The following is a 15,998-nucleotide window of genomic DNA, read 5'->3' as shown; positions in this document are numbered from 1 at the left end:
CTGGATATCAAATTACTCCCCGTCTCTGATTTTAACATTAGTAGTTGGTTGAGGGCTTGACGTTTCACCAACTCGGGGTAGAGGGACGGATTCCAGTTGGTGAAATCCATCCGCGAGCTGATATTTTCCCCATTTTCTAGATCATCCAATAAATCGTCGGTTAAATTTACCTTTAACTACAGATAGTCTTTATCCCCATAGAAAACTTGAACCTCCCCCTCCGGGGGTCATTGCACCTTGCACACATTGTAAAAAAACGACAACATGAGCTTTTTGGAAATTTCTAATACTGAACTGCCGCCCTCTATATTCTTGTTCAGTACCACATTTCGCTTTCGCCTGTGTAGAAGAACCATGCCAGCCTCTATGCTCGTGAACGATGTAAAATTGGGATCGGCAATAATTCGTGCACACTCTAGAGGATCAGTCACGACATCGCAGCGAGATCTATTACGTACGCTTTCACACATTTTGCCAAACGCTGAATTTAGAATCAGTTTGTACATTTCCTTCTCTACTCTGGAGTTTGTCCTAGAGCGTTTATCGACAAAAGTGTCGATAAATGTCTTTAAATATGGTCGCTGATTGAACTGCAGGACCCTATGTATTCTGGTGATCTTGAAACCATTGCTCACCATCCAGTGCAAAAGCACATGGTGAACAACGATATTCTCCTTAGGGTCCAAATCAGCAATCAGTTTTTGCTTAGAAGGAGTCCAGTGCATCCCCATATCCTCGACCAATGATCGATTGTAGGGGCTCAGTGAGTCCTTGCTCACGGACCGATTGATACAGGGAAAAACAAAATCTCTGACTGAATCGTGAAGCGCCAGCGGAATGTGACCGTCAATTTCAAAGAACCTTCCTTGTGGCCCATTGTCCTCGACGGTGGTAATGTCGGGGAACTCTCAAGGATTCTCGCGGTCACAAGACGCGGTCCCCATGAAAAACATACCCTACCCTCATTGAACGCTGTACAAAAAGGTGCTGATCTACATCGGTGAATAGGCCTATTTCCTCCCTACTAATTTTTAAAATCAAACCCATCACCAAATATGGTGTGGAAAAATAGTAGCCTATATCTAACCCGAACTCTGAATAGATTTGGTCTGTGTTCTTACAGACTATATCCAACAGAGTTAAAACGTCACTGCCCAAGTACAGTCTACAATAATCCCACCCGTTTTTACAATTCCCCTTAGCCCACAACTTCTTGGCAATCTCATACTCCTCGGCTGTTCATTCACTACTGGTGAGTGAATTATAAAAAGCTTCAATTGGAGGTAGATTCACCTCGCTTAAGCGAGCGCCAGAACAGTAATAGTCGTATGCGTATACACCTTTGCAGGTCAACAGGTCATACATTTCACTGTCTGGAAAGTGCTGTTTAAGCAAGGGAAAGCTATCAAAATTGTCTATTTTCTGCAATTGAATCAATTGACTCAATGCCTTGGGAAAAAACTAAAAGAATCTAAAAACCTGATTTTATTCCAACACGTATGCCCATTATTTACTACCTGCCATTTCAGCTCGAGAAGCAACAACTTCTTGGCAGATTTGGGAATAATCTTAAAGGTAAATGAATTTTTTACCCATGGACTATCCATTCCTCTTCCCTCCTTGTACGTATGTGCCAGTTCCGGTAAAATAAATTTAAAATCATAATTTGAGTAATGGATAAAAAATGGGATAAAAAACTGTTGGCTAACATTTGAGATACACGATTGATGCGCTACCCTTATTAAATTACTTCCCCCAGCTGATATTTCCTGCCCCAAGTGATTATGATCTCTGACTTTCCCCCTCCCCCCGCCTCTTTTCCATTTAGTTTCTTTATCCACCTTTTCAAACTCTCCCGTACAAACCCGACATATTTTTTTATCTTTAGTAGCGAGACGATCCTCCGCAGACAACACCAAAGGATAATGTTTATTATTCAAACTAGAAAATGCACCATTAGCCGTACCAATTAGTTTAGTCAGTGGCTTGATTATGAACTCGTCCTCTTCATTCAATGTTTCTATTATTTCTGACAACTGCATAGCGTTAAAAGTGTCTTTTTTCGCATTATTAAAGGACACTGCAATAGCCTGGTGTTCTTTGATTCGGTTTGGAAATCGGGGGTCGTTCACCTCCACCAGCTTAGCTTCACAGTCTAAAGATATTTTGTTGCACTGGAGGAGGGTGTTTTGAAAATTTTTAAAGCGTAAGCTGGACCTATCCCCTGAAACCGTTTCCACTGTCTGATAGCCATGCCGTCTACAGTGCTTCATATGATCCCGCAGTGCTTCATATGCTTCATCGTACAGTGCTTCATATGATCACTACGGAATTGTGACGGGCATGTTGGACAGTAGAAACGTACCCCTAGATCCCTACCACCCCCCAGAACTCTACTGATGTCTGTAATAGGATTAAATTGACTAATTGGATTGGCAAGGTCACTAGATCATGGTGTGTACAACAACCAAACCCAGTGTTCGACCAAATCAGTTGACGGGCCCCTTACTGGGAATACCACCCCTTCTTTTAGAACGAACCCCATCTTCAAATTCAGTTTCATACTGAACCACAGTAACGCCGATATTTAAATGGGCATTAGCCCTTTCAAAAATATCAATAGATCTTAGCGTTACTGGGTATTTTCCCTCTAAACAAGTGAAATCTACAATGGAAAAATTAGACCCTTCCATCCCGTGTACAGTCCAATCGTCTAAATTCGCCTTGATAGCGTCACGTGCTTGAGGATCGAATGCTGATATGAGGAAAGCGTACTTGATGCTTTTATCATCTGTTTCAAAAAAGATCTGCTGTATGCCTTGGCATCCTTCTAGATCTGGATTATATTTTAAAACTATTGCCCTTCCTCCCCCAGCCCCGCCTCTTAAAATAAAATCTTTCTTAAATTTACAAATATTCACACTTAAATTTTCAACATAAAGAACTACAGAGCCGCTCCCATTTTCGTTAAAGTTCTAAAGATGCGCAATAATTTGACCTATCCACTCGGAAAAGGCACCCTCAAAATTTTCTAAATTCGGATAGATCAAACGCATCTCGGAATGTATATAATGGTGGTAAACTTTGCTTTTCCCCTCATTTAAATAGAACACCTTTAAAACAGTTGAAACCTTAATTGATTCCCTCCCCCCTCCCCACAATTGAATTTGGTTCTCCAGCAGTGCACGAATTTTATCTACATATTCATGCACAATTTCTACGGGGTCAAACACAAAATTTCCCCCCATAAGTGAATTAAAAAGGTCCCCAAAAGTCACAGTGTAGACAACTATATTATTTAATATCGAATTTGACAGCTGAAAGTCTGGAAAAGTTATAAATTGGACATTACCCTCCTCCCCCTCTTGTATATTATCAACTCCCCCTCCCCCACTTTGTTCAATATTTGGGGTATGTGAATGCTCCACTTCAGTTGTTTGAAGTGGATTCGTTGGGGTATCAGAGGCTAGAGGAGGAGGAGGAAGAGGAGGAGGGTTCCCAGTTAATTCATTTGTAAAATCATCCAAAAGCTGTAGTGTGTTTGGACTTAGCAAAGGTAAGTCCCCCTGCTCAACTGCGATATAAGCTACATTAAAAAAATAAACTAAAAACTCAACAATTTTAAACGACGGTATTTCCATTGAATTTTTGGAGAGGTCCTCTCCTTCTCCAACTGATGAGGACAGTGACAATGAATATGGGACCAATGGTCCAATCTATAAATGAAAAATAGCTTATTTTCAAAGTGTTCAAATCATCCCTATTGTTTAAAATTTGGATTATTATTTACATATTATTTAAAGTCAGCGCTTAGTAGTAGTAGTAGTAGTAGCAGCAGTATGCACATAGTAGCATTTGGTTAATTTACTGTTCCCCACTCCACTGATATTCTGAAAGTTCCGATTTCCAACCTAATATACGATATTTACAATCTAAAACACATTACATAGAAGTTATAATTTGATTTTGTTCAAAAAATAGCTTATTTTCAGTGTTCAAATCAGCCCTACTTTTTTTTTGTTTTTTTTTTGATTAGAGGCCATCGCGGCGCTTCCCGCGGCGCTTCCCGTAGCGCTTCCCGCGGCGCTTCCCGGCCTGCGCCGTAGCGCAAAAAGCTATCTTTTTCTTAGCTGAATTCTCGGTTAGGTTAGTTAATTATTGCAATTGTCTGCATGAAACCGTTTTAATTTGATGGAGAAAAAAACAACCCCCCCCCTCCCCCCTTTTCAGCAACGTCATAAATATCAAATATTATTTTTGGGGGGTATAACTTGTTTCGCTCTTACATATAATTTAAATGTCCTAAATATCGATCACTAATTTTGCAAAGAATTCCACTATTTTCGTGCTCAAACAACAGAATTACGTAAAAAGCATTAAAAGACTAGATTTGGCCTAACCACTAACCGCTAATAATAGAACAAAACAGGAAAAGGGTGAAACAGATCTATTTATATGCTTGTGCGGAACACGTATGCCAAAAATTAAAACTAATATTCTTCACGGAGAAAAATAGCATTTTGAGTTTCAAATGGTGAGCATTAGCAGTAAACTAGAAAATTAGCTTAAAATATTATTATAAGGTTGAAAATAGCGAAGATACCTACAATAGAGGGAACATAGAAAATTGGAAAGACTAGAAAAAGAGCGGTTTCTTTGCAAAAAAAAATTATATTTAGATATCTCCGAGGGAGGGGGGAGCTGAGAAATTTAAAACAAGGGGTGTAGTCCTATATAGAAAATAAAATTTTTTAAATATCTCCGAGAGATACTTTTACACATTTTTGAAAAATAGTGAAAAAGAAAGGACTGAAAACAACATTGGAAGAAAGAGATATATATATTTCTATAAGCAGAGGTAAAAATGCTCACATTTGCAAATCCTGGCTGCACTTGAGTGCCAGATGGCCCGGGTAGCGCGTGTTGGAGGATAGACGGTGCAGTAAAATCATACTCTTGTGTAGACGGGACAGGTATTAAAGGTCCATGGAAAGCAGCTGCCCACTCGCTCTTTAATTTTCGACCTGGTTGCATTGCAGCCTGCACAGATGAAACTTGGGCAGTCAACACTTGTTTTGGGGTCGTGTAAGGGCCAACATACTTAATAGTGGATAGTCTCACGGGGGCTACCTCGTCATCTCTTGTTTTCTTAGATGGAGCGGGCACACATTCCTCACAATTTGTCTTAAAAGAAGAGAAAAAAGTTAGTATGGAAAATAATTTCTCCCTTTTTTTACAGAAGGAAAATTAGTATCCCCGCCCCCACAAACCATAATTTTATCTAGAAAAGCATTTATCACTAAGAAGCCCCCTCCACCACCCTTTTTCAGCAAAGCAAAAAGAAAAATTTCGCGAGAAATATACTAGTCGCATAATATAAACTTCATGCAACTGCTGAAGGCTTTTCTTTCTAGCATTGCATATCAAAGTTAAAAACCATAGTTTGTCTTAGGATAGAAATTAATGTTTCTATTTTTACTATTTAGAAAAAAAATTAAATGTTCCAGTCTATAGGCTTTAAATTAGATAAAAAAAGATCGTTAACCCAGCGGCCTATAGGCCTAAATTTTGCAAACATAGGTTAAAATGCTATTCAATTTACACATAATATAAGCTTCATGCAACTTCTAAAGACTTTTCCTTCTAGTCTTGCATATCAAAGTTAAAAACCATAGTTTTCACGCCCCCTCCTGGGAATGGACACTAGCCACTTTAATTTCCAATCAAATGAGCCCTTTTCAAATTTTCTGTGACGACTCCTTCTATACGAAGTGCACGGCAATGAAGAAAAAACCAAAAAACAATATATTGTGCCCACATCGTTCTTTACTTAGGCAGCACTAGCGCTCTGCCTATGATTAGTTGCAAGTCCTTTTTTTTCTTATTTTTAGGCGTCTCTGTTCTTTTCTGGTTTTAATCTGCATTGAGCATGCCTCGTTTGACGCATTTAAAGTATTAGCGGTATTTTTTTATCTTTCCTTATCATTTTTTGATAGCTGGTCTTTATCCCCACCCTCAGAAAATACAGCCCGAGGAAAATAATCCCCACGGAAAATATCCCGGAGAAAAGACATGGAAAATACCCCCTCCCCTCGCGAAAGATATCACCCCATGCAGCAGATTGGTCTCCAATCTCTTTGAAAATAATCCGTTTCACTTCTCCAAAATAGAGATTGTATAGGACTACGCTTAATTATTGCAATTGTCTGAAAATGTGTTTTAATTTAACGGAGAAACAGTTCCTTTGACTTGGCGCCGCGTTCGTAAACACACAGGAAAAGGGGGACAAACTCATTATGTCAAAACAGAGCGGCCTAATGCCTAAAAATTGACAGAAGTCAGTGGACACTTTAATTCACAATAGAGAAAAGCCAAAATTTATCGAAAAGAGAATTATTTCTATTGCGAGAAATATCGTTGTAAAACAATGAAGGAGGGATTAGGTTTTGAGGGTAAAAAACATATTTTATTTTTTCTAGCGAGCATAAAGATTGCATAGTGATGTTTGTATTGTGGGAGGGGGACTTAGGTATAGTGGAGGGTGATCATGGAAAATAATTTTATTGTGAAAATGAAAATGTACTAAAACAGAACTTACATTGCAAATTGTGGCTGTCAAGTTTTCAAGCTCATCAATAGTATCCATTCTTGTTCTTTCAACTGTGTCACAATAATTTCTGATAATTTAATCACAATGCATGTCCGTTATATACGAAATCTCAAAGGTGAATTGTTATGTAACGGGAAAACCATATGTAAGCGAGGCTCTGATTGGTTGAGAAAGGAGATGTATCCGACTTGCTGATTGGCTGAGAAGGAAACACGTGATCTAACTGTTTCCTAATTCATGGAAACATCTTGACATTTGCCTCGAGCATACACTTGGCCAAAACAACAACATCAAATTAATCGACCTTTGGAAATTTAGGTCATTGACCCACTTCGATTATGCAATCCTTCTCCCTAGGGAGGCTATGCCCATATATGGTGTCATGTCACGACTGGTACCCCCTTTTCTACTTATGAAAGGGGCTGTTCCCTCCTCAACGCCTCGCTCTTTACGCTAAAGTTTTTTATTGTTTAAAAAAATAGAGTTGTGATAAAGTCAAACTTTAGAGTAAAGAGCGAGGCATTGAGGAGGGGACAGCCCCCTTCATATACGGAATAATTTCTGTTCGTTTTAAGTTTCAACGTCGTTCCTTACTTTCATTTAAAAAAACTTGTTTTTTTTTTTATTTAATTTTTGAATGTTTTTGAATTAATGCAGGTTTTGATTTTGGCTCACCGTACATGAATAATTACAACAAAATTTGTATATTAATTTTACTTTTATTTGGTTAAATGGCTTTCTCGAAACTTAATTAATTTTAATTTTATTTAGGAACATTTTTATTAGTAATAGATATAAGTAACTGACGAATTAACTTACGTATCGAACTTTTATATTCATATATTTTTAATACGTATATTAGGGGGTTCGCCCCCTAGTCAATATCTTGCTCTTTAAGCTAAAGTTCGAATTTTGTTCCAATTCTTTAAAAATGACCCCTTAATCACAAAGGCTGTTAATTAGAATAAATAGCTCATATGAAAGTATTAAAAATCTTTGGCTTAAAGAGTGAGGTATTGAATAAGGGGTGAACCCAATCATTTACGTAATATTTTCTGTTCGTTTTAAGTTTTGATGTTGCTCATTACTTTCAGTTGATAAACTTTTTTTTATTTAATTTCTTATCTTTTTCTTTAATAATGATGGGAAATCCGACGCCCCCTTCATAACAATGTCCCTTCCCCATGAAAACTTCCTTCATGGAAAGATCCTCCCATATAACCCCTGACCCCCCCACCTACCGAAAAAAATCCCCCCTGAAAACGTATGTATACTTCCCAATAACCAAAACTATATGTTAACATTGGGTAAAGTTCATAACTTTCAGCCCTCCCCCCGGGGACTTCGGGGGATTAAGTCATCCTAAAAGACATAGTTATCATATTTTCGACCATGCTAAACAAAATGGCTATCTAAAAATTTTTATCGGGGGACTTTGGGGAAAAAATGAGCGTGAGAGGGGGCCTAGTTGCCCTCCATTTTCTTGTCACTTAAAAAGGGCACTAGAACTTTTAATTTCGGTTCCACTGAGCCCTCCCACGATATTCTAGGACCACTGGGTCGATACGATCACCCCTGGAAAAAAAAATAAATAAATAAACACGCATCCGTGATTTTTCTTCTGGCAAAAAAATGCAAAATTCCATATTTTTGTAGATAGGTGCTTGAAACCTCTACAGTTGGGTTCTCTTTACGCTGAATATGATGGTGTGATTTTCATTAAGGTTCTATATCTTTTAGGGGGTCTTACCCCCTTTTTTCGAAAATCAGCCAAATTTTCTAACTTGATGAAACTTATATATTTGAAATCAGCATTAAAATCTGATACTTTTGATGTATCTATTGGTATCAAAAAGATTTTAGAGTTTCGGTTACCATTGACCCGGGTCGCTCCTTACTTACAGTTCGTTACCACGAACTGCTCGATAGGTGAAGTACATTTTGGTCTTGAATACGACAAAACGACAAAAACTGAAGGAAAAAAAGAGCTGCAGATTAGATTATGCTTTTGATCCTTTTTAAGAGATCAAGTTGTGAGCCACCATCTGGTGACGCATTTCAATTGTTATGCAACTGGTGAGAAAATTGTATAAAAGCTGATGTCATGCATTTAGAGCGAGAATTTACCTCTTGAAAGATTAATTAAGATAGTTAGCAATGGTCCTAATATCAACAAAAAGGTATGGTCGCAAATGAATGCATTGGACAGGGGTCGGCCGCTGTCACTAAACTCACTTTTTGTAGCTTTTATTTTAGCCTGTCACTTTTTCTTTGAAATTGTCACTAAAGTCACTTTTTTTTGCCGTTTCAAAATTGGATTTACTTATTGCTTATTTCAGTGAGCTAAAAGGTAATGTTAAAACTTGTTGGATAACAGAATGTTACCTGTTGAAAATTAGTAATGGTAATATGACACAGGAGTATGAAAAAAAGAAATAATTTAACATTCCAAAGCAACTTCTTTAAATGTTTACAGGTTAATATTGCATAAGCTATGCATTTATTTTTCACTACAAGCGATTGATCGTGCCCTTTACCCTTATTAGTTGTACTGGCGAATCCTTGGGGTGGGGTGATCCTTCTCCCTCCTGTTAGGTCTTCACCCTTCAAATCAATCACAACAAACCCTTATAGTTAAGTCTCAACTTATAGATTCTCAGTCACGCAGTATCAGTTTTTTTGTTGAAATGTCCTCACTTTGTCAAATAAGTCGTATTTGTTTTCCTCTATTTGATTTAATATATTCTATGAACTGAAATCGATGTAGAACCGTCGCCATGTCAAGCTAATAAAATTATATGGGTCCTAAATTCATTTGGTAAAACTATAGGATAAAATTATGTGGGTTCTAAAATTATATGGGTCCTAAATTCGTTTGGGAAAACTAGGATAAAATTATGTGGGTTCTAAAATTATATGGGTCCAAACTTTTTGAAAGTTTGTCTTCCCTTGCCCCAATTAAGCCGTCCGGAGCTTAAGGTCCTCGCTTAGAAGAAGTGTAAGGGCCCTCCACCAAATTTTGAAAGAAATCTGTAAGTCTAGACCACCAAAAAGAGAGTAAAAAAAGAAAATGATAAGCTCAGAAAGTTTGCCTGTTCGCGGCATAATAAAATGCTAATTTTGTTTTTCAATATTATTTGCTTTTCTGAATGTGCATCAAAGAAGTGAATATAGTGAAAAATACACTTCGCGACATAAAACAAATAAAAATATGTTTTTAAACTTTTTATTGACCCCAAAATTCTTCAGTCGTAAAATGGACGAAAGATACACTATCTTATCAATTTTTTTTATTTTTTGCCAATGACATCCCCCCCCCCCTCCCCGTACTTTTGCCCTCCAGAACCGTTAGCGTTCAGTTGCTGAAAATTAGAAAACTGTCTTTTAAGAAAGAGTTTTATGGACGAAGAGAATTTTTTAAATTGTAGAATAAATTGTATGCTTATTTCAAAGGTAACTTTGGAGCTTGGTAGAGGGGCGGGGGCTGCAAACCCGTATTTCCAATTTCTTAGCCTTGGATTATCAATCGTACTATTTTTTAATCAAACCCATTTTCGAGGGATTCCAGGCTCTTCCGGAAATTCAGAAAGCTTGTTTTCGTAGTTCCTAAACACGGTTTTGTGGGATATGGGTAACAGTTACCACTCTTGAATCGGATTCTATTCTGAATAGTATTGGATTTTAATCAGGAAAAAGAGTTTGTTTAAGCATATTTTTACTCTTGGTTATTTTGGGCCGGGATTTTCCCTTTATTAGGTAACCATGATGTTTGAAGTTGTACTGTAGTAGTACAGTCTTGTTATTTTTGTTACTTTCCTATTTGCTTCTTATAATGAATGTAATAAAAACAACAACAAATGAATGAAATATTAGGGTTTTACCCTTGTCATCTACAGCCAAACTGGAAGACTCCTGGAGGCAAAATAAGAAAAAAGTAGTGACTAGGACCTGTGCAGTCCCTGTGCCTCTGAGTAGTCTCTTTTTGTCACTTTTTCTGAATGGAAAAGGGCACTAAAGTCACTTTTTTGCGCATCTCGTTGCAGCCGACCCCTGATTGAAGAAGAAAAGGTCTTCAAAAGAGCTTGGGAACATTGGAACGCGTAATATCCCATGAAATGAAAGGGCTCCAGGAATTTGACGTGAAGCCATCCGACTTTGTTGTCATCCTGAGTAAATTTTTTTCATTAGCTGGCCTGAATGATGTGAGGATTTTTTAAGAATGCCAGGAAAAGAAAGGCTTCCGATAAAATAGTATCGTTCAGTACGTACCAACAAGGTGGCTGACGTTGGGCCCTGCTGTTTGTTGAGCGATTGATCAGTGACCGGCACTCTTGGAGTATTTTTTGCATTACGCGCCATCGAAGAAACATTTGAAGAATGTTGCGTCATCAGCGAAGTACCTCAAGATCGTAAGCTACCTAAAAAGGAAAGATATGCTTGCAGAACTCGAATTCGTGATTATTCACGAAGCCGAGCTGAAGCTTACTTCTTTCTGTTTTTGCGAGGCTTCTGAAACCCAACATTATCATGTCTGCTGATGAAATCTCTACCAGTTTGCTTGAGAGCTTAGACAACTATTTGCAGGACACTATTGCAGGTGAGCAGGTTGAGCTTGCGTTAGATACTCAGAAGCTAACCTTGGCAGAAATACAAGGGTTCCATAAAAGGGCGCGAAGGCATTTCAAGGCAGCTGCCGAACAGTTGATCAAGAAGTGCCCCATCTCTTATAATAGCCTTGTCGAAGCGCTTAGGTGCCCGGATCCCACGGAAAGGAAAAGAGCAAGAAGTCTGAAGTGAGTGGATATTGCTGCAAGCCGAGAACTCAGTAGAATCAACACCATCACACTTCGACCATTACTGGGATCAAATCTTCTCAATGATCGATGCTTTTGATGAGCAAAAGTGTATGCTTTTTTCGAAACTTGTAAAAGCTGCGTTGACATTGTCGCACACCAGTACTGACGTAGAGAGGGGTTTTTGGCTCTCAGGAAGAATTCTTCCATTGGACAGATCCCCCATGCCAGAAAGAGTTCTGAATTTGAAGCTGTGTGTGATTGACGAATTGAACACATATGGGGGCAAACCAGAAAGGTTTTCTATTCTAAAAGAATTGTTGACTTTGGCTAGGTCGACCTGTTCAATATACCAAGACTATGTGGAGAACAAGGCAACAGAACAAGCTGCTGAACAAAGCATTCAAGGCCAAGAGAAGAAAGGGAGCTGAACCTAATTGGCATCTTTAGCAAAAAAAGGGAGCTATATTGACTTGAGGAGTCATTGCAAGAAAAGCGGGCCTGTGAAAACAAAAACGAGTAATTGTTGAAGTCCTCTTGAAAGAGGCCACCGATTGTTTTCAGGGAGCGGTGGCTTCAAATGATTCCGTGGATATTGCCTTGGTCAATCCCCTACTAGAGAGTGCCATGAAAACGCGAGAAAACGAAAAGAACGAAACAGGTGAAAGAGAGCGGGTAGAAAAGGACATAAAAAAGAGGAAGTTGGACCTGATAAGCAAGTTGACTAATCTCTCAAAAAAGTGAATGAATTAGCTTGCAAGCTGAAGTCTTATGGATTGCTTTTATCTATTACTAGCCTTGAAGCTGGTTTCTATTTTTGTTTTAGATAAACATAACCAAAAGTTTGAATAAAAAGAAAAAGGAAAAATGAATACAACTACCCATCTCCAGGGAAAATGAGTTCCTTCCGAGGCTCATGAATAGGATGATTCCTAGGGTGGCTTGGCAACCGCTTCTGATTCATGAGCAAAGGAAGGTTTTGACCATGAATGGCATTCAAAATTCCTTCCCACTTTGGTCCCTATTGGTCCATTTTTTCACCCCTATGAGTCCCTTGACAAGTCGTAGTCCCTTTTCTAATGAGCAGGAATCATTCCGAGCCCTGTTCTCCAGTTTTTTTTATGCATCAGTTTGTTCATAAGGTTGCTAGATGTTTTTGGTCTCTCAGAGATAATTTATGTATTTAATCTAAAATCTCCAGGATTTTTTTGGAAAATCAAAATTTTTGGCTGCTTTACCAAGTTTTAAAACCTATATTGTTACTTAAAGTTGTGCCAGAACTCGAAATCTCTGTTCTAATGATTTTTCTTTCTAGTTTATATGGCACGGATCAATATGATCTGTTTTGTTATGGGGGAAAAAGAATGCATCAATTACTATCCTTCACCTGGTACACATTTTTTTTATGTTTTTGTAGAATGAAGGGTGAAATCTCCGTTCCAGCGCTCTCAGACATGTTGGATTTACTAGTAGAATATTTTACAAAATCACAACTGTCTTTGAGGATGTTGTTTCCTTTTTTTATTCATGTGAATTTTCTTGTTCTAATAATTTCTTAATTTCTCATAATCACAACTGTCTTTGAGGATGTTGTTTCCTTTTTTATTCATGTGAATTTTCTTGTTCTAATAATTTCTTAATACAATGAATGTCACATGTTTAGAAGGTTAAAATTAGCATGAAAAGTTTATTCATTTCATATACGTTTCGCAGTGATTTGACATAATACACGATTTGATCAGAATTCTTGGCATTTCCTTGGATAACTGATTTCATTATATCCCCTAAACTTACATCTTATTTTCAAACTTGTCTTTTCTGCATTTTCGGTTGCTATTGCGATGTTGGATTAGATGAATAGACGGTTAGATAGGTTTTATTTTACTCTAGGGCTGCTGGAACCCATTATTCTTAATTAATACATATTGTAATATACGAAGTCTGAATATCTAAATATCCATAACACTTTGTCAACGTTTTCTTTTATTGACTCAGCTTCACAGGCGGCTTTTTTCGTTTCTTTTTTTACAGTGATGATGTTGCCATAATAGTTGTTTATTCATCTTTCAAAATTGTCAATTAATTGTAAATGATTTGATTCAGCACATCTCACACAGTTTTCGCACACAAGAGGCACACAGTCCGAAGTTTCTTTCTTTTTCTTTGACAAGGTTAGGTTAGCCCTAAGAAAACTCCATTTTTATGCCAAGATATGCAAATTTTACTGCATATAAGCATTTAAAAAAAAAAAATTTAATCAACAATTGAGAAGGAAGGTACTTCGGACTAATCTTAACAGGGCGTGATAAAGGGCGATTGAGTCCAATCGGCCCCGTATTTGAAAGGGCCCCGCGCTACCAATAAACAGAACAAAAGAAAATTCGAAATTTGAAGCAAATTGCTTTTGACGATAAGGGATAAAGTATGAATTATTCAAATGATTAGAAATAAGTTTATTTTAAATTCGTATTGCTGGATGAGATTTGTTGATTTGATCATTATTATATAATATGTAATTTATAATATAGAAAGGTGATACCCGTAAAAGTTTATATCAAATGTATTGAATTTAATCGGGATGGTCATATATTATGGAAACTACTATGCAGGTGTCTGCACGCGCAACTAGTTGCGCAACCGCACCAGCCAGAGGTGGATGAATCGCGAATATCAAACATCAACTGTTTCTTGCATTTGTACTTTGCGATTCTTCTAATCGTTATAATTGTTAGAGTCCCATTTTGTGACTACAATTACTAACTGTTCTATGGAACAAAAATTTTGAAATATGTAAATTCATATTTAGTAATGTAAATTTATATTCAATAAAGCTTTCTGTCTTTTGAAAATTTTTAATTTGTGTAGAAGTTTACCAATCTGATGATCCATGACATTTGATACACACAAATATATATATATATATATATATATATATATATATATATATATATATATATATATATATATATATATATATATATATATATATATATATATATATATATATATATATATATATATATATATATATATATATATATATATATATATATATATATATATATATATATATATATATATATATATATATATATATATATATATATATATATATATATATCCAACGCCCTTTTGTATGAAGGTGTTCTTAATCCTGTCTAGACGAATAAGCTTAAAGGGTTAACATCCAACGGAATTGATAGTTGAGTACAAACAATTAACGAAACGGCCGTGTTTAGGCTGGTTAATCCATGATGAAAATCCAAACACCTGACAGAATTAGATATTCCGTTTAAGATCGATAATATACTATTCTTAAAATGGCCTTATTATAAACGTAAAGACGGAGTTTCTGTAACCTAGCTCTTCTTTTAGGAAAGAAATTGGAAGACAACTGCTTTTGTAAAAAAAAAAAGTATAAAATAATAGTAAAGATCTTTGTAAAAATGTATTAATATTTCCCTTTCTTTCTCATTATATATGAGAAGCACTTCATGAGTTTAAAATGTCTTGTAATGCAAATTTTTGCAATTAAATAAATTTTAGTGTAGTTCTTTAAATTAGTTTGTTGTGTACTATCGGGGACACATGAAGTCCATGTTTTTTTTAGGTGCAGCTAAATGTGAATGCTTTCATGCAGCAATTTCATTTTGGCGTCTTCTTTGCATATTTGAAACTGAAGGAACAGGAGTGCCGTAACATAGTTTGGATTTCGGAATGTGTTGCACAAAAGCACAGGGCCCGCATTGACTATTACATTCCAATTTTTTAAAATTTTGTTTTTAATTATTTACGCAAATCTTTGATGTTATTGTCTTTATAAACGTGTCTGGGAATTGTGTAGTTATAATTTAGATAAATAAGGAATATTTTCTACTCTCAAGTTCACTCCAGGCAGGAGTAGAATTTCACGCGGGTGAGTATTCTGTTCGGATCAAGGTAGGAAAATCTATTGTTGTGGCCGGTCAATTTTTTTTTATTATTATTTAAATATAAAGGTCTTTGCACAGGAAAGAATGTATTTTTCCCGTTCTTTTCTTGATTCGTATTCGACAGAGCTACTTTTTTATCATGGAAACTTTCAGAGTTTTACTATCTATCATAGATATCCCCACCCCCAAATTTACATGGCAATGTCGCTTTGTTGATCTTTCTTGAAAAGATTTACTGCCGTCCGTCAGAACTCTTGTTCTAGAAACGGTGGTCTGCTGTTGAATAATTACACATAGCTTCATTGACATGCATACACATGGTCTAAATTCTGTTTTAAGGGATTGAAATCATTCCAGGGGGGGACAAGTGAAAGTTCTATGGCTGTCAAAATAAAGATATTAAGTTAGTTTCTATATTAAGTTTCTAGTGCTCATAGTATAGGTTTTTCTTTCTAAGGAGGAAAGTCTCATTGTAAACGGGCATTTTCGGGATTAATGTTCGGTACATATTTTTATTTAATAGAAAATTTTCTTATCCAAGATAATATGCCATTTTGGATCTTTAAAATTTCAACTGCTTTCCAAAAAACTAGATTAGGGACTTTTTTTGTGAGTTCAGTCGTCTAGCCGCAGAAAGGTCAAAAAATACCCATTATTTACTGA

At 36.6% G+C, this 15,998-nt stretch overlaps 1 protein-coding gene across 1 annotated transcript in view; it reads left to right on the top strand.

Moving 5' to 3' along the window:
- Positions 1-15,239, top strand: part of VhaAC39-1 (V-type proton ATPase subunit VhaAC39-1) — a 104,777-nt gene extending 89,538 nt beyond the window's left edge. Inside the window, exon 7 of the mRNA XM_089096851.1 lies at positions 15,014-15,239. Coding sequence (XP_088952977.1) covers positions 15,014-15,175 — 162 coding nt within the window. The 3' untranslated portion in view covers positions 15,176-15,239. The remainder of the gene's footprint in view (positions 1-15,013) is intronic.
- The last annotated feature ends 759 nt before the right edge of the window (positions 15,240-15,998 follow it).

The sequence above is a fragment of the Artemia sp. Qi Xiang Cuo genome, chromosome 11, assembly GCF_049724085.1.
Source record: "Artemia sp. Qi Xiang Cuo chromosome 11, ASM4972408v1, whole genome shotgun sequence".
Taxonomy (NCBI): Eukaryota; Metazoa; Arthropoda; class Branchiopoda; order Anostraca; family Artemiidae; genus Artemia; species Artemia sp. Qi Xiang Cuo.
The sequence above is the reverse complement of the archived record's forward strand: the minus strand, read 5'-3'. Positions and strand labels throughout refer to the sequence as shown.